Source organism: Poecile atricapillus, chromosome 6, assembly GCF_030490865.1.
Source record: "Poecile atricapillus isolate bPoeAtr1 chromosome 6, bPoeAtr1.hap1, whole genome shotgun sequence".
Taxonomy (NCBI): domain Eukaryota; kingdom Metazoa; phylum Chordata; class Aves; order Passeriformes; family Paridae; genus Poecile; species Poecile atricapillus.
The window spans coordinates 23,667,307-23,690,479 of NC_081254.1; the positions used below are offsets into that span (position 1 = coordinate 23,667,307).

The window sequence follows — 23,173 nt, forward strand, 5'->3', positions numbered from 1 at the left end:
GGGCTAGAGTTAGGTGAACCAGCAACTTTTTAAAATCTAGTGCTAATGCAGTAGGTTTCCCACACAACATAGCAACCTCTAAATTTTAGAAATATCTTGCTTCTTGGGGAAAAAACAAAACAACAAAAAAAAAATTTAAAAGATACCTTTTCAGATCTGCTTAAGTAATGGTATTTTATCCACAATGGCCTGGATTTTATATTCCATTCATACAACACATTTCAGCAAAATTTATAAGCAAATATAAGTGGAAGTTTGAATAAACATTTCAGCATAGCCAGGAATTCAATTGTACTGAACACACTGCCCTCTGAAGTTTACAGATACATACATAAATAAAATAATGACTGCACTTGTACATTAAATTGGTTTTAATGCATTTGCTATACACTTTACCACTTCTTATCTTAGAAAGAAGACTGACTCAAAGGTCAAAAGTAATTTCTTTTGCTCACTCCAAACTTTCTCATTAGGGTGTGTTTTTGTCTCTAAATTGTATGAATTGTACTTTTTCCACAAGTATGCTTTTAGATTTACTTTCCAGTGTGGCAGGACACCTCCATGAAGGGAAGTGTAACGCCACCTATCAGGAAGAGCTGTGTGTGTGAGGTGAGATTGGACAATTCCTCTCTTCCCCTCTCCCCTCCATGCCATCCCCAAACCAAGAACACATAAACCACTGCTGACTGCTGGTTCTGAAGCCTTGATTTATTTTTGGGACACATCAAGATTAGGACAAGCATCAGAAAAGCAGACTATATGCCATCTGATTTAGATAGAAAAATATTTTTCCAAAGCAGTAATTTCAGTCTCAAATTCTTCACTGTTACACAACTTCATCATTAAGCAGAAGAGGTAACTGAAGAGTTTTGAGAATCTCAGAGGAAGTAAGACAGGAACTGTTATGATTTTTATTTTCATTTAGCAGAAGAATGAAGGCCATTCATCTATTCCAAAACTAAGAGTTACTTTTCCCCTGGTCCCTTCTCCTTGTGCCACATAAACTACCCTAACCCACCCAGTGGCAGCAGCCCTACTGAACCACACACCCTTGATGGATCAGAATGTTTTTGGGGTTTTTTTAGTAAGATGAAACAGACCATGTTGGCTAAACGATACAAAATTGTGAAGCCCGAGCAAATATGGAAAAAAGGTGATGGAAAAAAGATTTTCTTCATACACACCACTACCTTTACTCATACTTATTTCAGCTGCAGAAACTGCACCCCACCTAGACTAAGAGAACTATTCACAAAGAAAGTACAACTCCTGTAAGTAAATGCTTATAACTTGATGGTTTACAGTACACATAAGTTAACTTAATACAAAATTAACTAGGTAAAACTAGCATTACTCTAAGCCTGCCCAAGACTGAAGGCCTGAAAAGGTAACTGAAAAAAAAATGATTTAAAAAAATAAATCTAGATTTATAAACTTTAGTATATTTCACTTGGTGGAAGATATTTAACCAGAATTTAATTTAACCAAAATTCCTTCCAGAATAGGAACTTATGTTTTTAAGGGTTTTTTTCTGTAGACTGTTTCAAACTTCTGAACAGTGAAGAAGTGTACAGTATAGAACTTATTCCTTAATTTTGATATTAAACACCTTTTTTCAGTAAGTGATGTCATCTTCCATTCCTCAGTGGACAACATAAAAGAAAACTGAACATAAAGTAAAAAAAAGGAAAGAATTTCCTGACATGCAGGAAAACTAGTTTTGTAGATGGCCATTTTAAGCACCATACCTTGTAACTAATTTATGTGTTAAAACATTCATAGGGAATTGGATGCCTTTTCTAACTTGAGACTTACCTTCATGTAAATCCCCTTTTTACCTTTCCCGTGCCCAGTTCCCTAAACACCACCACCCTCACCTCACAAGACAAAGGGGAAAGAAAATCCAGCTATTTAGCCAATTTCCTGAGCTGGCAGTGAACATGGGTAATATTTAAGTTAACCCACCATAACCTCAAGTCTGTTCAAACTGGAGCAATGAGAAAATGGGTTTGTGATTATCCACTAGGTGGGGCGTTCCCCAAGTTAATGCATCAAAATGCTTTTACTGAACTGCACAGCTGGGCTTAGGAAGAAAATTGAACTTTCTGGGAAAGAAGAGCAAGATGGGTATATGCAATAAATAATGCAAATTCTTAAGTATAAAATACCTAATTCTTTCTAGAAGTGACTGCTCTCAATGAAAGCAATCTCACAAGCAAGCTAAAGACTTTTCAGTCTGCCCTATGGAGAGTAACAAATAGGAAAGGATGGCGAACAACTTTTCTTCAGGCCAGCCAGAATTGGGACTGAATTGGCTGTTAGGAATTCTATTAATAATTAAGAGGGCCTTTTTTCTTAATTTCTGAAAAAAAAAACCTAAACAAAACCACTACTGCAAAAAAAAAAATAAAACCAAAAACCCAACAAAACACTCTCACAATAAACCCCCTTGCACCCATGTGTTTTAAACGTAGATAAGGAGAAAAGCTTTTTGAATGACAAGCATTTTGCATTACATAGTAATAATTTAATAGCTGATAAATAGCATTCATTTCCAGAGAGATCCAAAAGAAAAAGCAAACAAACCCAAAGCAATATCTTCAAAATTCTTAAGGAAGCTCAGGAGTTAAAGACAAAATATCACTTGTTACAAAAATATAAAGATCATGACAACAAGACTACACCACAGTAAGGATGCACCTTCAAAAAGGATGGGAGGAAAGGGAGGAAGTCAAATTGGAAAGCAGCTCTCCAGATTTGTTCCTAGAGAATACATATCCTCTTAGCCCAAAGCCAGCAAACATAACAACAACTGTAGGTAAACCATTATAGTATTCATTACTGGGAAGGCCATCATGGAAATAATGTGCCCTTTAAGAATCCCAATGGCAAAACAAAAAAGATGTTCGAAGTCCTTCTAATAAAAGTCCTTCCTTCAGCAACATGCTGAAACAAGGGAACTCATATTTCAGAGAAAGATTTGAAGGTCATAATCATAGAAGTAGCTTCAAATCAAAATAACTTAATACTAGAGTAGTTTCCAAGACAAAGACATAAGAAGACAGAAAACCCCAAAAAGATAATTCAAAAGGTGAAGACACTACATTTTTTTCAAATGATGAGTATTGGTACTGGAAGCACTTACCAAGGGCAAGGAAAGCTTCTGCCATCATGTTATATTTTTATACCATGATTGAAATACATTCCAAAAGGCTTCTGCAAGTTCTAATCAAAAGTTACTTGCCTTGCTACATGCCATTTTAGAACCATTTAACACTAGAGGAAGTGAAATCAGAGAACAGTAATGATCTGCTCTAGTTTTAAAATCTGCCAATCAAAAGACCGAGAGAAAGTAAAAGCTCCAAGTCTACACAGAGAGAGTGACAGAGGCGTTGTTGTATTACTGTTTGACAGGGCTAAAGAACTGAACTTCTCCAGGAACTCACATTTGCAGACAAACACTACAGGAAAAAGCTGACAAAAGAGCTTTTGAATAGTGACTGCACAAGCATGTAGCAATTACGAATAATAGCCATTTATATTTTGTATTGAGATTTCATTGAGTTCAGAATTGTAGGTCTTTCAAAGAACAGAAAAAGACAGCCCATAATACAACTAATACTTCCTGAAAAATATTTCTGACTAAATGACAAGTTACATAAATTGTGTAACACAATTCTTGGTTTTCACATTCTTATCTGACCCTTATTTTACTTTGTGCATTTTTCTTTATTTTTAAATGGAGATTGCACAGATATAGATACTTCCACCCTTTCCACAATTCAAAGCATTTAAGGGTTCCATAAATGAAAGCTTCAGTATGATTTTAAACGTCAGAGTTTCATAAAGAAATTCAAGATAATGTTTGAGAAAATTACTACTGGGAGAAAACATTTAATATTTAGCTATGTAATTTTTCTATGCAGTCACCCTAAAGTGAACTATTTTTATGCAAAAGAAGGTCAGTAATAATCCTCAGAGAGAAAACAAAAGGGAAATAGGTCTATTATTTTCAATACCTTCCTTCATTACAAATGGACTACATGCCTTCCTGCATAATTGTAATTACTGTAAGGTGCTGTATTAAATATTAGCTTTATGTTCATTTGGCACTCTGGATGCTTTGATAATTAGTATGCAGAGTGTGCTAGAAGTGCTCAGCCACTGCAGACTATTCACAAAACATACAGTCTAGCTTGAAGTGGTTAACAAATGCTGGAATGTGCAGTTCGCCCCTTCTAACTACAGTTAACTCTACCTGAAAAAACTTGTTCCCCAAAAAAATGGGGCCCAAAATGCATCTACAGGTCAGATTTTCTCACAGCCAAAGTTTGCAGGTATTTTAACTCTCAAATTGTCTTTTAACTAACCTATCAAAACTAAGTGAAAGCTTTCAAGTTTGTTTATGTTGTTAGGCAAACATCAGGTCATCAAGACACAAGCAGGGCTTTGTTACCTAAATGTCCCTGCATTTTACTGCTTCTGGTTTCTGGTGACCTCTATTTGTATCAACAAGTTTGAACTGAGCAACACTACCTAGGCTTCAACCTAATCTTAGTTTCATAGCTGCAGGCTCCTCATCTGTGACAGTTCATGCCAACTGTTTTATTTCCATGAATTTGTCTAAGTGTCATCCACATGCAATCTTTTTGCATCTATGTTTTGCAGCAAGAATTTCCACATTTTGCAGCATAAAAAGGCAGTATTTTGCTTGAATCCACCCACGTAGATCTCATGGTTGCCACCCACTTCTTAATTTTTGAGAGCTGACACTCATTCCATGGCTGCTGCCATAGCACACCTCACAGATTTCCAGCAGAGCTTCTCCCTCAGGGCATTGTCTTCCAGGCTAAAGAGTATTGCTTGAAGTAATTGTTTCTTTTAAGAATGCTGTTTCACCACCTGGTCCTGAAAATTAATGTGACTGGTAATTTTGTCAGGTTGGTCACTAGTGTCTATTCTGACACTCTTAATTGAGCCAAATTTTTGATAATTCTCCATAAAGAAGAGTTGCAATGTATGAAACTACTGGAGGGCCTACAAGATTAAAACACGTTAAAGAAATACATTGCTTTTTGGCTGTGGTCTTCTTTGAAAAATTCTTTTGTATCTTATTTATATGCAAACATTAGGTAGCATTTCTGTGTTTTGAGAGATTTGAAAAATAACAGGTTTTCATTCTTTTGTAAGGTTTTTTCATACCTTTTGACTAACCTCAGGGGGTTTCTTTTCAGGTATTCTCTGACAGGAGATACATATTATTTTTTAAAATATAAATCATAAGATACATTTACAACAGTCTCTGTGCTACCTGCAAACATTATTTCAACAGCAATAGATTTTGGCTTTCCGTATGACTCTTGATTGTCATCCATAAAGTAATTTGTAATCACTTTGAAAAGAAATACTGTCAATTCATAGCTACATCCAGAAATGAAGAAATAAAAAATTTTTTAAATGGACCTCAATACAGTTTCAAAAAGCTGTTGCTACCTTAACTACTGTACTAAAGACAGATGTATCTTAAGCCACTGACTGTTAGCCTGGTGAAGATTAATTTCCCTCATGGAAGTCACATGAAAATGAACATACACAGGCTCTTGAGCAAATTTAAACCATGCTATTTGAAGGAAATTACTCATGTACTTGCAGAGTGAAGACACAAATTAAGAACAGGTTTCTTACACTTCCATCCCACTTTTCAGCTCCCTTAATCACGAAGATCAGGCACCCCAACATGGATGAGTAGCACACCAATTGACTCCTCTCCTGCATGACTGAGTAAGTATAATTATGACAGGCAAGGAAAAATACTGCCAAAAAAACCCTGCTGAAAACCTGAGAGGTTTAGATAGCAGAAGTTACTCATATTTCTCTAAAGCTTCTTGAACAATGCTATTTTTTAAAAACTCCCTTTGAAACAGAGTTTCATGTGTCACAGCTCTCCTTATGATTTATCAGCCATTAACCTCCTTACTTTTAAGTTACTTGCCATAGGTAATTCATTTATCACGTAATTAAGTTAACACAACTTATTCCCTGTAGGCATAGAAACAAGCAAGCCTGAGAAACAGTTATTTGCATGCTGAGAAGACTGTCTCTGTCTTCTCACAACTGTGTAGGTCTTTTTTTTTCATTTTATAGCAAATACAATGTTATTCATAGTACTGAAGTTCATTATTTTAAAAAACCTACATTCTTTTAATCTTAAACCTAAGAGACCGTGCCTACTGGTAAAGTCTGTCACTCTGAGTAATGCTTTCATACCATTCTGTATTGAGGGACACTTATTACACATTTTGGAGGTAAAAAAACCCTGAATTGTAGCACTTCCAGTTAAGAACACTACGGGCCAATACACTAGAATAGCATCCCAGTTCTTTTACCATGACATGAATCAATGACATCCAGACTCTGACACAAAGTATTCAGTACCGTACAATAACCAGTTAACTCTTCCTCAACAAAATAATCTATGTAGGTTTCTATTTTTTTTCCTCTCAGGATCACATATAAGATGAACGGCAAAATGTAAAAAGCTGGTCAGACACACCTCTATTTACCCCTCTGCATAGTATCTTGTTACGACAACATTTAAAACACCAATTTTCACAGAACAGCTGGAGGTGACAGAAGCACCCAAGGAACAGGTAGCTCTCATTGTACAGTACAGGAATGTTAACATTTGGCAGGGGAGGGTTGAGGCTGATTTCAGATTGCTTATGTTTTTAGTTGGATTGTTTCACATGGGAATGTTTTCTGCAGAATTAAACCTTGCTCCTTCTCTACTCAAGCACAGAAGCAGTATTACAGTTGAGAGAAAGAAGTCTGCTTGGGATTTTTGGTTGTTTTGTAGGGCTTCTTTTGCTTTGGATTTTTTGTTTGTTTGGGGGGTTTTGGTTGTTCGTTGGCTTGTGGTTTTGATAGGTTTTTTGTTTGGTTTTTATTTCCTTGGGTTGGTTTGTTTGTTTCATTTTTAAACTTGGTGAAAGAGCTGAAAAGTTCAAGGATCCTGGTGTATGTATATACCACAGGTATATGGATGTATAATCTACAAAGAGATTAATTCAATTCAAGCTTATCTAAGAAAACTTAAGTCATACTCCATACATTTCCTACTATACTCTGCTTCAAAAGCATGTTTGCAGTTATCCTTCTAAGGTCTCCTGAAATGCTTTAACTAAGGACACTGACCTGTAAATGACAACCATATTGTCACAATCCTGAAGGCCCTGTTGACAAAATCTCAACAACCTAATCCTCTACTACCATCTAATTCATGGTGGAAACTGAACTAGTCTTGAAATTTTATCTGGAGATTAGGAAGGCATTTACCATCTACTTCTAAGTCCATCATTTCTTGAACCTTTCATAGTGGTATTTATGAATGTTCTCATACACTGGTGAAGTGGCTCTATTCTCAGTTCATGCAAATGGTAAAAACTAATTGCTGTTGTTTCAAAGAGTATGAATTATCCAGATGCAGAGTAGCAATGATCATGGATCTTTTAGTGACCTGAATATCCACGTAAAACAGACATAAAATTAATGAAAGAGGAATCTTTTTATAAAAAGCAGTGATAAGGAATAATTCCATGTTGCTTTTAAGGGTTCAAGCTTACATTTCAACAGCACTGTTAACCATTCTAAGAAGTAAATGGTGAAAATAAGTGGAAAGTACCAGAGAAAATTAAGTTCTGCAAGTAAAAGCAGTATGATGATGTATCCATCAAAGAAATGAGTTTGAATGGGCAGTACCAGAAACTGATAGATAATGATGTGATGACTAAAGAAGATGCTTTCTCAGCTATGGATGAAGTTATCAGTACTAATGAGAAGAGTTGACATGGAAGAGGATGGAGACAAACAACTGATCCAAAACACTTGTGCATCTTCAGCATTAAGAAGCCCAGAGATTTATGACACTGTGCATGTGTAACAAGAGAACACAATCTCTTCACTTTTCCATGTTTTTTTGCCCATGATGGAGACTATCAATAAATTTATCCAACACAGCCCTTCAGGCTTCAAAAAAATTAAGTTTCAACTACAAGAACCACCTGTTTTAAGACAGAACACAAAGTCCTCTCTTCACTCCCAATCTTTTCCTCACAAACCAAAAGTTCTTAAATAAGATAATTTAAAAATTCTTTTGTACATCAGGGTATAATCTTCAGAAATCTTATGGGGAAAAAAATATATGTCTTAACTTTAATAATGCTTTCCTATAGGAATCTTGTAGCTGAATAAGCAAGAAATCTAAAATTCTGTAAGTTTTCATTGACCGGGTTACCTGTACAGTCATTTTTCTTCTAAAGACATTTTTCTGCCTAGATGACAAACTGTTTCCAATAAAAATAAACAATAAACTGTTTCAAATTTAGAGGCAAAACTGTAGAAATACTGGCAATATGCTCAAAATGTTTGCTAGCAAAGACCAATATGACAACTTTGCAACCCCAGCTTCAGGACTAAGCAACAAGCTGTAGGTTTTTGAGGTACAAATTATAAACTTTAAGATAGCCTAGACATTAAAAGCAAAAAAAATCCCCAAAACAAACCATCAAAACAACAACAACAAAGAAAGACTGATGTAAAAAAAAAAAAAATCCCATTGGCCTCATTCTTCCTTTTGTTAACTTCGTGTAAAGCAACTAAAGGGTGTTTGCTCAGTCCTAATTTTCTGAAAGGAACCTCAGTTGGGACAGTGATGTAAAAGCAAGAATAGGAAGATTCCATTTTCTCTTCTATAGCACAGTAGAGGCACAGGTAACCAAATGAAAGTAATTTATTTTTGTCACTGAAGGAACAGACAGCTTTAAATAACGCTCAGAAGATCGAATGGTTTAGACTACAGGAGGAGATAAGTTACCACTTGCTGATGACAAGCCTTGCTGCTGTTAGATAGAATTAGTCTCAAGGGGAGGCTACATGAAACTAAGGGAAACAGAACTGAACAAAAAAGGCACTAGGTGTTTCAAAAGACTTGCTTCCCTCGTCAGATAAACACAAAACCAAAAACCCCTCTCAGAGAACATATAAAAATTTTCTTTTTCATCCTGCACTGAGAGCTAAAGAAATAATAGAACAATAGAGATCATCTCACAGTATTCAAAGCTACTGCTTTAAAAGACTAGCAAAGTCACAAAGACAAGACTTTCTTTATACTGTCTGCTGTTTGGATTTGGGAGAAAGATGAAGGCTTTCACATTTAGAGAAGGACCAACAGCTGAGACATGAGCACAACATTAGTAATGATCAGCTACTGAGAAATACTGAAGCATGAAACTGCTCAGTTTTCTTCAGCAGGCCTGACATAGATATATATACATAGATATATATACATATATATACACACACCCCCGAACCTTTCTTTATCTATTCTGCAGAACACTGTTTCATTTGACACTTCAACCCATGCATTTATTTGTACATAAAGTATTTGTAAATATACTGCATTTATCACTCTAACTGCCTTGTCACATTTCACAGGAATAAGCTATATAAATCTTAATAATTCAGTATTCAAAAACTATGTAATAACATTTTACTTTGTATCTTTTCTATTTGCAGCACTTCTATCACCTCATGTACATTTGTTTAAGGTTGCTGAAACACTTGGACTTATTTTATATAATATAAATCAACTACAGCCCACTGAGAACTGCAAGTTGACAGTCATGACATTTTAACAAAGACAGTGACAGCATTCAGCCTTTTCCAGTTGTGATTCTCTCACAGGTGAGAGATCAGCACACCCCACTCCTGTCCTGATAGATAAAACAAGCTCTAGATGAGAAAAAGAGGCAGTAACCCATATTTCCTCCTTCTCTTCAATGTAGTATTTAACTCTGTATCGCTTTTTCAGTTCTTTTAATTTCTGAAGGTTTTAATCCTGCTGCACACTGAGGCTTCTGAGCTACTGCATCTTATCACCTCTAAATAATGAAGAAGGTCATTAACAGAAGTATTATCCAATCTCCCTTAGATAAAAAAAAAATAGACAAGAGTGAAAATTCACTGATTTCTATTACAAAGGTTCACTAGAACAAGCAAAACTGAATAGCCACATTATTAAAAGATTATAAATGCAAGCTCACACATGGTGGACATCAGTCCTTCATCTCACTGAAAGCTCATATCTTAGAAATGTGGTGTTCCACATCAATGAACCTCTGTGTGAGACTCAATGGCAGTTTTGTGATGCAGACAAATAGCTTTTTGAAACTGGTTTGAGACAGCCAGTGTTTTTAACCTGAGGCAATCTTGTATTGTAGTGATAGAAGTAAGGCTATTAATGAACTCAACAATATTTAACTATTCGTGTTGAGCCTCCCACTGGTCAGACTTCAGAAGTCTAACACTGTACTGCTCAGGGCAAGAAAATGAAATAGGAACTATTTTCATCTGGAAAAAGGCTAAAGTTCTTCCTATTTAGAAGGCAAAAACAGGGCAAATTTTAAAATCAGCCTCAAATGCATATTTTTGCATCTCAGTCTCTTCCTGTCTTTCAAGAACAGAAAAATTCACATTCTTTGCTGTTTTCTACAGTATGATGAGTAGAAAATTACAAAATTGTTCTAGTCTTTATAGTCCAGATGTCTCTGAGTTCTAGCTCAAGATTCAGCAAGAACAAAGATGTGGTCAATGCTTGCAGTAGCATATTCAGGCGCAACTTCCATCTTAGAGGAAAAGCAGAAACTGAGAGATCTTTCAATCAATGCAGGCAAGTGACACCTTCAGTCATCTGAAAACTTGCTGAGCACAGTTACATCACATGCCTGCATCTGCATTAAGAAAATAAGTGCAAATGGTAATGAGTGTACTGTACAGAAATTCACCTTTTCTTGGCAGTTACAGTATGGATCATAACTCTAGAGTTACTCCTCTCTCTCCTCTCCAATTCTTAACAGCACATTTACTAGAGCACCATGGTAATGGAAGTCTGTAAGAAGATAGCACAGAGGCAAAAAATGAACATGAGCAGATAGGCAGGAAATTCTCTATTTTAGTTCAGTGCTGTCCTGGAGCCCAGCAGTACCTGCTCGGCTGCCTTTCTGCCCTTGTACTGCAACCATGCAAAGACCTGGAAGAGGACAGGAGACAACAGGAGAACTGGCCTATTCACTGCCACTCCAACCACTTAGCAACACAGTTAACTTCAAGGCCTCTTCAGACGCTCAGAAACTACAATCCTTCCTCCAAGCCCACAGGATGCAACTGTGGCAGCACATGTTCAGCATGGAAAGTTCAGCTGCACTTCACCGTCAGTACCACAAGCCCGTTTCACAGCTAATTCCTTCTTAATCGTGTTTGTCTCTAAAAAGTCTATTTTACACCTGATACTGGAACTGAAGGGCTAGTTTTCCTAGCTAATTCCTTCCAACTCTCAACAGTAACTGAAGCTGGTGCTATTAATCCTACTTAACAAATGGAGAGCAGGTCAAGAAAGAAGGCACAAGTCTAAACCAAGTCTGAAATCAATTACTTTTCTGTCTTGTGCATTGTCTTTTGGACAAAGTTTAGATCTCTTGCTATTTGAAATTCCAACTAGAAACTGACATCTTTAATAGTGTTGTTTCAGACACCAGGACAGTAACACATTTCAATCTGCTTCCTGTGCCTATTACCCTCCTGTGCTTGTGAGCGCCAGCTAAGTTTAGCAACTTATTAGGCTGGAGTCACAATACCATTTAGAGGTCTGGATCAGTAATTCACCAAGCAGGAAACAAAACATCTCTTGTTGAAATAACTGCAGCTATAATTGAAGAATTTTTTTAAGAGCAATTTAAAAAGGAAGAAGTCATTCAGTAGCCATACAAACCTCATTGTGTGCATTCATTTTAGAAGCCACAAAATAGGTCGCACTCAAATCAACCAAAACCTCTGGCTGACATAACTATTTTAAATCAGCTGAGCTTTGACACTGGAGTAACAGCTATCAAAGGTCATCCTGATCATAATTAGTAGTTACAAAATGAATTTTTTCTCTTTATATTGAAATTGGACAGTTTCAATACAAACATTACTTGCCATTGTTCTAAACAAAGCAGACCAAGCAGCTGCAAAAACACTCCAACAAGGAAAAACCAAGTCAGGTCATCACCAAGGAAGAAGCGAGCAATATCACAAGAGACTTGACACCTGTAAAAAGGGCAGCTTATTATAATCAAAAAACTTCATAATACTGAGAAAGCACAATGAGCCAGGAGATGTATATAAAGCACGACTATCCTGCTATTGCAATAGTAAAAGGTTACAATAGGGGTGAGGGGATAGACAGAAGTCTCAATACTTTTGGAAAAGAAAAGAACTTAAAATATTAACACCACAAAGGAAATGGCTAACTGGAAAAGATTACAATATTATAAAACCCTTGAAACAAGTACATAAGCATTAACCCACTCCAGGTCTTGGAAACCGCAAAAGGAAAAACAAGCAGAGATCAGCATGGAATCCTTGGCAGAAGTTGGTCTGGTGCTAAAGCACTTAAAAATTCAACCAAACTCTACACACGGCAATAGGTAAAGCTTTGACAGATGTCTGACCAAATGTATGCAAATCTCAGAATAAAACAATTTCTGTTGTAATGCAGGGGAAAGCCCTTGCTTTTCAGTCTTGTGTATTTATCTAAGGTGGTCGGTGAAAAGCAGCTGAGGCAACAGGACACTGTCATAGCACTGCTCTCCTTGCTTTGGAAGGCTTCCCAACTTGCCAGATGAAGAAAGAGCAGCAATGTACAGAAATCACTGCACTCAGCACTTATCCCACTTCACAAGACACGAGGCAGAGCATATCCACTTCCTTCCACACAAATGTGTATCTTCATGTATCTTCACTGACCTTTGCCAAAGGAGTAAAAGGGTCAATGTTCAGAGCCACTCCTGACTCAAACAGCTTTCACTGACTGTTTAATTGATTGTGCTGTGCTTGGGATTCATTGGGGCTTAACAGGCTTGTACATGCTGCTGAAAGAGAAGAGTTAAACAACAAATCTGTACACAGATGTGTTTTATCCAAAGTAATACAACGGCTTTGTCTATCAGATGGAACCAGAATTTCAGGTCACTTAGGAATTTGGGAAGACTGTGGTAATACTATTTCACCTTGTTTCATCTCCTTGGTCTTTTAACCTCTTTCAGTGCATCTATTTACTTTATGCAGACACGTTTAGCAGCTTCTAGACAAGGAAAAAGGGTTGGGGGAAATCAGTTGGCCAAAGGAGAAAATAATTCCACAAATCTCGTAAGCATTTCTGTGTCACGTCTTGGAAACTTGTTCAGGGACGAAGAACATATTTATGCAAAATCTGAAGTCCAGCTTCAGAAGCATAGCAAAAAGAAAGAAACAAATACCAGTTACCTTTGGGTCTCACTTTCCTCAACCACATCTGAATATAAAGGCTTCTACAGTTGCCAAGTTTACAGGCAATGCAAGCCACCTCCTAACAATCCTTGACCACAAAGAAAGGCTTCCCACAAACCATCATGGAGATGAGGAGGAGAGCAAGCACAAAATCACTAGAGCTCTCTGCTTAATAAAGCATAGCAACAACTAAAATTTTGCCTCTTTAACCTTCAAAGACTGCACTATGTCATATTCTGTTCTACCACACTTCCTGCCTTATCATTCTCATTTAACATGTGGTACTTCACACTTCCAAGGTTCACTTCTCCTCCTCCTTCCCACCTCCCCCCATCAAGAAACACAGAGAACCTAAACATGACTATGAATGCTATAACTAAGAACAGCAAAAGATCCTTGTATTGAACTATAAAGAACCAGATTTTTTTAATATACCTTGAATTAGATGTGTCGCTAATTAAAGCATTTGAATTATCTAAGAACACATGCCAGAAAAAGTAGTGTATTAAGAAAAAGGATATTATGCAAGCAAGTGCTCCTGTAGCATGCAATGAGATGGTTGGCTTGGGAGGCTAATGAATTAGTACAAACAATTTAAATCTAATTTAATTTAACAATGTAGAGCATTTGTGCATTGCAAAGCAACAGACAGTAATCTGTTTCTTCATTAAATCAAAGATAAAATTGCTGATTATCCTTCCCTGAATTATTTTATTGAAGAGGATAGCAAACAAATTTTATATTTAGTCATAAAAGTTCATGGCTATTCCCCAAACAAGCCAATGTAACCAGTGAAGGGTAGCAGTGAACATAATACAGGCCAGTTGTGGTTTAGCACAACACATTATTCAGCCAAAATAGATTCTCACATTTTAACATTTTAGTTGGTGAACAAATGTTTATGCTGAAAATTAATACGGCATTTTAAGTTTACTTTTCATTTTCACAAAACATACCTAAACAGTACCATTTACTACTCACAATATTCAGAAGTTCTAAAATTATATACTGAGAATGCTGAGCATTTGGTATTGCCAGAGGTACTAAAACTATTAACCTTCCCCTCTGTTTAACAGATAAATTTATATACTTGCCTCAAAAGTGTTACCGGTGATATCAAATTCTGGTGGAACAAAGGCACCTTCTGGATCATCTTTGAAAACAAAAGGAAACATGCCAGATTAGAAATTACTAGTCTTGTTTAAAAAAAACCACAAACCAACTTGATGATACAAATTTAATGATACACTCCTATCTGATACAAAAAAAACTTTGCATAGCAGTATTTTCCTTCAATCCACTGTACAAAGAACTTGTTATCCATGTTTCTAGTGCTGGAAGTAAAATAAAGTGCTATTTTAACACTTTCTCCAAGAAGTTATCCTAACTTCCCACTACGAAACAAAACAGATTAAACACCCACAAAGAAATACATTTAACATGTCTAACCACTTCTTGCCTTCAGACATTTATGTTTGGACCCAGTTATCACCTAAGCTGGTGTGGCTCCGCTGTGGCTTAAGAGGTTTGATTGGATTAATTGGACACTTCCATTCACTACTTTCCACTACAGACCCGGGTGATAAGGGCTCAAGAAGCACAGCCAGTCTGAACAGCTAATGCTTCTTCATCTATAGGCCAGCTTAAAACTCTGACCTTTCTGCTTAGTTTGTTTTACTTCTGATAAAAGAGTAGAGGAAGTAAATTCCCCACATGTGCTGCTGAGCAGAGCACTGAGCTACTGCAGCAGCCAATTCTGAGTGAGGAGGTGGAAAGAAGAAAAGAACATCTTAAGAGAGACCAATGCTGTTTCTGCATCCAAGCAGGTACACAGTATCACACTGCACTTACATCACATGAACCCAGTAAAGAACATCAAGGAATTAAACAAGAGCACAACTAAAAAACCTACTCTCCACATATATATCCAACTCACCTAATCTATTCTTCTGGGAAGTCAGGATGATTGAGATGATTTACACGCAAAAAGTGTGTTTCCCTTCTCAACAAGAAGAAAAAAATAGTATGTTCAGAGGCACAGCATAATCATCATAACTTTAGCTTTAATAGAACTTTTGTGCCTGTACTCTAGAAGTAAAATGCAAAATTTTTATTAAACCCAGTTATATAGCAGAGACTACTAGAGAGGACTTTTTTTCACATATTCATACATTGCAGCTAAGTGGCATGGTTGTCTAACCAGATGCCAATAACTGATTTACAGCTCCTTAGGACATTCCCAAATGTACTTTCCCACTGAAAAAGAGGGTTGTGCAACTAATTTTGCATTCCTTACCCACCACCACTTTTTTTCCTGATTTTGAGGGTGAGTGGAGGAGGCAGAAGGGAGCTAATGGACTGATGTTTTGTTCTCTTCTCTCCCCTACCTGCAGACTACTACTCCTTTTTATCTCCCCACTACCTTTCCCCTGTCCTTCCACAGAACACTTTAAAGGCTGTACAAGTATTTAACTTTCACTGGTACAGCTCACTGTATTCTTTTACTATAATGTTTACAATGGGAATTTGTATGAGGAGACAAGAAGGTATCAGACTGCTTGGCAGAACATCCTATTGAATGTTTGTCACTTTAGCACTACAGAACCTGCGGGAAGCAGAGCTTGCTGCTAAAGCAGAGATGACAGGCTGTTCATTTGCTCTGTTCATTTGCTCTCTGGAAAGCAAATCCAGAGGTTATCATTTTCTTCTGGAAGAATAAATCCATAGGCAACAACTGCAGGGAAGCAAAAAGGACAACCTCCTCAAGTGCCTACCTAACAAACTGTATTTTAACCAAACTGTAACAAAATCTGAAAGAGTCAAAGACAGTGGAGCGTGAGAGAAATAGAACATAGGCATAACTTATTTGCATTCCTATGGAAAACATAAATGCAAAATCTTTTCCTTAGAGACTAACATGACTTCAGGGAACTAACTCTTGGTACATTTGCTCTGCACAGGAATTTGTTATCCCACATTTTAAGTACTCGAATACAGCATTCCTGGATCAATTGTTTGCCAGCTATTCAATTAACTAAAACATTTAAGAAGAAATTGATTTTTCTCTTTCCCAGCTAGAAGTAAAGATCTTAGCTGAGGGGCATTTTTCATTCACTAGACTTATGCTCTTCAACAAGTCTTTCATAAACCCTTGGCTTATACAAAGCCAGCTTCTTTTTTTAATTTCAAGGTATAACAAGCTCCTTTAAATAAAGAAAATTTATTCCACATTGCCCTATTAAAATTAAACTAAAAGTTGTCTTGCGTCTATTTAAGGAATTTAATGAAAAACAAATATAACAACAATTATGACGATCTATTTCCATCTTTATTAATTATATTTTATGATCCTTTCATATGAAAGACTATCTTTAATTCTAAAGAGGCAACAAATCTTCATTTGTTGCAATGTGATCTTCTCATTTTTATTCTAGCACTTTTTCTAAATACTATGGTCTAGATTTTGCCAAAAAGAATAAGCACTTATCCTGATAGAGATTTAAAAATAAATTAGGTTAAAGAAATCACAACAAAAATTTGACTAGTGTCTACCTAAAGTAGAATGGTTCTCCTAGTTGAGCCAAGATAATTTTAAAAGTACCATAGAGTAGAAGCTGATTGGTTTTCTTTATTCTTCCTCTGTAAAATCATTAAGAGGCTTAAGACCTATCATCTTGAGATGCACCACATGAGAAAGGAACAGCAACCATAATATGCTTTTTTGTCTAAGCTTAAAAAAACTATTTGTTTCAAGTCAAGCATCTCCCTGTTCATCTGCTATGAAACCTGAGCATCTTCCATGCTACTACAAACTGTTTTTTAACATATTAAATTAATTTCTCAATCAGTCCCAATAAATGGCAAGTCTGAAAATCTTTTTTAATTCAATAGAGAGCTCTAAAAAAAACCCAAGGCCTTTATTTGTGAGAACTTTCCTTTTTAATAGCAAACATGAAGTAGAATTGCTCCATTTTTTATGGCCACAATCACCAAGATACATTGAATATCAGATGTCTCTAGAAACAGAACATACCCATGAAATCAGAAGATCTCTAAGAGGTGAAAGACATGCTTTACAAAGGTAGAGACTCATGCACACAGGTGGTCAATCTGTGTGTTTCAAATGGTCATAAAAAAGACTTAGCAACCTGGATAAGTCTTAAAATAACTAGGAGGAATGTTCTAAGCAGAACAGCTTTTGTTCATCAAGTACAAAACCGAACACATGTACAGATACACATCATTCCCAAATAAGTTTTATTTTATCTTTATTTTAATTTTAAGTCTTAAAAATAGAATGTAATGTTTTACTGCAGTTTCTCACTATGAGTTTCCACAGTTCTAAAACAAACAGCCTGGAAACACAAATACTCACCACTGAGCTGTTCCATGAAGCATACATTGCCATTGGTGTTAAAAGCCAAAGTGTCAGGAGTGATGCAGAGTGTCTGGAAGATTGCAGAATGGGCAATGCTCTTCAAAGAATGGCAACACTCCAGGCAAATTGCCCAAATATCTTGCTCAGTAAGACAGCTATCCCGCAGTGACAAAATATCAGCAAGGGACACATTCTCCTGCCAAGATAGGAATTAATAAATTATCCTGGATTTCATGACACTACTTTCTGTATCATAGATTTCATTTGACACAATTGCCTACAAGTAATGTTTCCAGCAAGTTCTCAGACTTTCTAGGACACTGATTAACACCCCAAGAAACACCAAGTGCATGACTTTGCTCTTAACACAGAGATGTTTTAAGAACCACAGTTAACCTGAACAAAGATATCACAGTATGCCAACATAAAAAAAATACTATGGGGGATATGTAAGTTACATAAACACCGCGTCAAAGGAAAGAGACCACTTGGAGGTAAAAGCAGAGAGACTAAATGAAAACATTTTGTTTCACCAGTGCCTTTCAAGCTCTCCCAGGTGTCTTTATATAAACTACTTAAAAATTCTCTTCACAGCACTTCTCCCTACCATTTGTGATGTGGGAAAAAGTGCCCTTTAGATTAGCCTGTCTTAAGAATGATGCTATTGTGAACTTTAGTAGTATAGACCATTTAATAAACAATGAAAAGTCAAACATACCATAGGAAAAGTGTTTTGATACTTGGACTTAAACCCAAACCCTTTGGTTATCCTAGGCCTTCCCATTACATCCAGAGACTTCAGTGATCAAAACAGCTCATGGACTTAAGTTTCTAAACTGCTGTCCTAAACTGTAGTGAACTTGCACTGACCCTCTATCACAGTAAGGATATGTGTCCAGTCCCCAAACAAATGTGTTTCTAATGTGGCTTTCCTGGTCAAGATGTTCAGAAACATTGCTTGACTCAAAGCAACCAGACTCTCTATGGATATTTTTGGAATACAATCCTAATACATTACCCACAACTACAGAAGTCAAATTTTCACGAACTTAAAGGAATGAGGGAAACAAACAAAACATCAATTTGATCTATAAAGAAAAATAAGGCAACAAAAATGGAAGGTACCCTATAGAAGTTACTTTGTATCAGAGCTATAATTACTAATAATTACACAGTATTTTCTTATTTATATGTAATTAAGACTAAAGACTGTTCTTCTCTGTGATATTAAATATACCCTGAATGGAAGATATAGATACACATTGCTTAGCATAGAGAAAAAATAAAGTATGCCATTATCAGCAAAAGAGGATGTGAAATATCTTACAGCTCAGTAAACTGCTGTGGTTTAAACTCTTAATCCCTTGGAGAACAGTTATAAATTTCTTTACCTACTCCAGCACTAGAGAACATCAATGATATCTGGATTACCATATACAGAAGGGGTTAACAGTTTAACATGTCTTTCAGAGAATTAAGCATTGCTTTCATAATATCCTTCAAGTAAGAATCAAACCTCAGTCCAAAAGTGTATTGTGCTTTTTAGTCTAAAGTATAATGCTTAATAAATAAATATGAGGTAGGAAATAAAGCACACTCACTGGTATTTGGCAAACGTCACTTCTCTTTTCAATGGTCTTATTTTTCATAGTCACGGCCTAGACACGGATTGATTTACTAATGGCAGAATTACTACAGTGCCTTCTAGCACTAATCATGGATCCTGGTCTCATCAAATTCAGTCCTACATAATAATGAACAGCAAAAAATCTCTGCACAAAATCTTGTTTTCTCTGTACTGTGCTCAGTACAATTGTGTAATGCTGCCAACAGAGTTTGAGGTCCTGGTTTAGGGCAAATTTGGGAGAGAAACTTCAAATGGAGTCCCTCCAGAAAACAGAACTCCAGCCACCCCAGTACAGTGGAGAAGGAGGTTTTGCACATCTCCATAGGGAAGCTGTTCCAAGCACGAAGAGCAGCACAGAGGTTCCTCTATCTCCAAACAAAACCACATGGCATGAAACTCTCCTACAAACATCAGGCTTTGAAACTGACCAAACTGAGTGGTGAAATGAGGATAGGCTTAGAAAGAAGAGACTCACTGCTTATTCTATGGCCAGCAAAAAGAGTTAAAAAAAAATAGTTCCATGATCTAAACAATGAGTGAGTAATTATTAACTCTCCTAGAACCCTCCAGCTTGGTGAGACATGATGGCATTTGCCACAACAGAGAAATAAAAGAATGCTTCGCTAATCAAGATGCAAAATTATGAGCTTCATCTGTGCATATGGACAAAATAGGCTCAATTTAGAATGCACATGAAAAAATTAAACCTGTAATCTCTAAGACAGCCTCAATACCACATTCCAGCCACTATAAGGACCTGAGAGAACTTTGGAGTTAAGCTTTGAGGCTGACTCCACTGCCAATAATCATCACCAGCAATGATATCAGCAGCACAAACCTACAAAACATCTTTGTCCTGTGGTTATTTTGGAAGTAAACAAAAGGCAGTGATCTAATATCAGATAAGCTTAGTTTATCTTCCTTCCCAGGGATGAGAAAGCTATGTCATACAAAAAAAGAAAAAAAAAAAAAAAAAAAAAAAAAAAAAGGAAAGTCCTATGAATGTTCCACGGCTTCCATCAGAAGTAGATGGCAAGGTGAAGATAAAACTAACTTAAAAAAGATAAAGCAAAATACCACCACCAAGTTCCAGGCCTTTCTAGTTCCAGTGCTCCAGGGCAGTAAGTTACTTACTTCACAGAAACCACGTATTTCCCAAATGATCACACTTCCTTGACCTTAGTTATTAAAGCTGCTATTTGCAGCTAAGCAAGGCCTTTGTAGAGAAGGAAGAGAAGGAAGCATTGAAAACACTGAGACTTGCATTTGACTAGCTTGTATCACCAAAGCAACACAGACCAGAAGTTAGCACTACGGGAAAAAAACATCCTTTTAACACTGGAACACAGGAGGTTGTGGCAAGCTGAAGCTTCTGGTGGGCAGCTGCTTCAGTACTGTGGACCACTGGAAGTTGTTTCATTCAACTGCGGTAAATATCAGAGATGCTGATGCCTCTTTTTTTGTCACTTTCAGCAGAAGACATTCGTGTATGGTTTTAATTTGAAAGTGTCTGGTTTTAACACTAAGAACTACAAAAAGTAAACCTGTCAGGCAATCATGCTTAACTGCTCACTTTAGTTTTCAGCTTTCCCTTGTATTTTCTTCAGCAAGTACAAAACAGTTCAGGAGCATATAATTAAGCAGAGATAATTAACAGAGAGTAGAAATAAAAAAATTAAATGGGCACAAACTATTCCTTAAAATTTTTGAAATTTAATATTAAGGAGTATAAAATGAAGAAAATTATAGTAAAGAGAAGAAATTTAAACACACCCTCATCCTTAGCATTTTCTAGTCTTCAGCTCAGGCAGATTCCTGCTTCACATATTGGAAAAAAACACCTGCATCAGACACCAACATAATTCTTTATACTTGGTAAAACGATGAGAAGAGCAGACTCCACTAAATGACTAAGCAACTCAGAGTTCAGTACAACAGCACTCACAGCCTTCTGACACCTTTTTGCCATGATAATTCACACAACCTTCAAAGCAATCTATTCCAGAATCACAGACAATCTGGCAAATGCCATCCATTACATTCATCACAACTGAAGAAAAACACTGGATTGCCTTAGTAAGCTCTCTGAATACTCTTCAAAACAGCTCTTTTCATTAACTTATCTAATCACCAGGTGATAGGTCACGCTCATTCTCCCAAGAAAAATATGGAAACTCTTTATGTTTCTGTAATAACTAAATAGACGGGACTTGTTTGTTGACACAATCAAAGTATACACTGAGCAGGTATGAAGAATGGGCCCTGCTCTTTCTTGTACAGAAAAGTTGACCCTTAGCCTTCTCCATTCTGAGGAAATACTCTAAGTATTTAAGTCAACGTGTAAAAAAGGCCATTACCACCTTCCTCCTGGATTTTGCATGGACCACTCTGAGAGGGCCTACAGCAATTGAACACTACAGACAGTGGAAGAGCCAAACTGCCAATCCACTGGGTGACTTAGGAAAACTCAAAGGGGCTTTGCGTTTTCAAACTTGCATTTAACTCCCGATTCAGCATGGATTCTTGACATAGTAAGTTAGAAAGTTTACAAGATTTTGTTCAAGGAATGAGCAGCTCACATATGGCTCACCAAACCATTACTTAAAAAAGGAAAAAATTTTCAAACATTTTGCCCCAACATTCACAAAGGGGTAATAAACATACTTCACATGAAAAGATATAAAGATGAGCAACAGCAACAAAAAACAAGGGCAAAACGAATAACAGAGCCAGATAAATGTGATGACAAGAACTGGGTTTAGCTACAGGTTATTTGGCACAACAACTAAATCAAACAGATTTAACAGTTTGATATTTTGGTTCTTATTTCCCAGTGTCAAAGGCCTTTTAGCACAGGGCACCAATATACGGTTATACGAAAAAAAAAAAAAAATAAAGTGTCTGGTAGCTTCGGGAAACTGTTTTGCCCATGTAAAACTCCCCTGATCGGGTGCGACAAGGACACGTACTTGCCGACTGCAGCATTAATCCACGGCTACGACAGCAGTGGCGAGACACCCCGCACTCGAGGACCATGACTTTGCTGTTGTGCGGCGAAGGTCCACAGGAACGCGCTAAGCCCAAGTTGGTGGCTGGTAGCGCGGGGCAGGAGGCAGCGAGGAGCGGGCGGAGCACACACGGAAAGCGAGCGGTGCTGGGGCCCCGGCCCGGCCGCTCCCGGGGGCGGGTGCACCCCGGCCCGGCCCGGCCGCCTCCCGCGGGCGGCCCCTGAGGCCGCTACACTACAGGTGAGCGCAAGGGCGGCGGCTCCATCCCCGCACCTGCCTCACTCACCTCATCCTCCAGCAGCGTCGGCAGAGGCTCAAAGTCGTAGCAGTTCACCTCCTCCTCCTCCTCCTCATAAAACACGTCCTCTGCAGCGCCAAGAGAGTCCATCCCGCCCGGCGAGGGAGCAGAGGCTTCACCTCCGCAGCCTCCCTGTGCGCTCGGAGCACGGCCCTCGGCCCCCGCCGCGGCTCATCCTCACACTCGCCTGCGAGCTGCCCCCGGCGGCGACCCCCGCGGCGCCACCCGCCCGCTTTAACCCCCTCCCCTGCCGGGCCCGGCCCGGGGCGCCCCCGCCCCTCCGCTCAGGCCCGGGCCCGGGGCAGCGCTGCCATGGCAACGGCCGCCGCCTCCCCGCGCGGCCTCACTGCGGCGGCTCCCGCCCTCCTGCGGCGCCGCCCGCCCCCGCCGCGCCCCGGGCGGCACCGGGGGCCGGCCGCGCCCCGTGCCCCGCGCCCCCCGGCCCCCGCTCCCCGCCGTGGGGCGGCGGTGCCGCGGCCCTGCGCCCTGAGGGGCGC

At 38.0% G+C, this 23,173-nt stretch overlaps 1 protein-coding gene across 1 annotated transcript in view; it reads right to left on the bottom strand.

Moving 5' to 3' along the window:
* KNDC1 (kinase non-catalytic C-lobe domain containing 1) overlaps positions 1–22,858 on the bottom strand; it is a 58,391-nt gene extending 35,533 nt beyond the window's left edge. The window contains exons 1-3 of the mRNA XM_058842014.1: positions 22,665–22,858; positions 17,741–17,939; positions 14,460–14,518 (exon numbers count right to left, since the gene is read on the bottom strand). Of these exons, the coding sequence (XP_058697997.1) occupies positions 14,460–14,518; positions 17,741–17,939; positions 22,665–22,766 (360 nt within the window). The 5' untranslated portion in view covers positions 22,767–22,858. The remainder of the gene's footprint in view (positions 1–14,459; positions 14,519–17,740; positions 17,940–22,664) is intronic.
* Between the last annotated feature and the right edge of the window lie 315 nt (positions 22,859–23,173).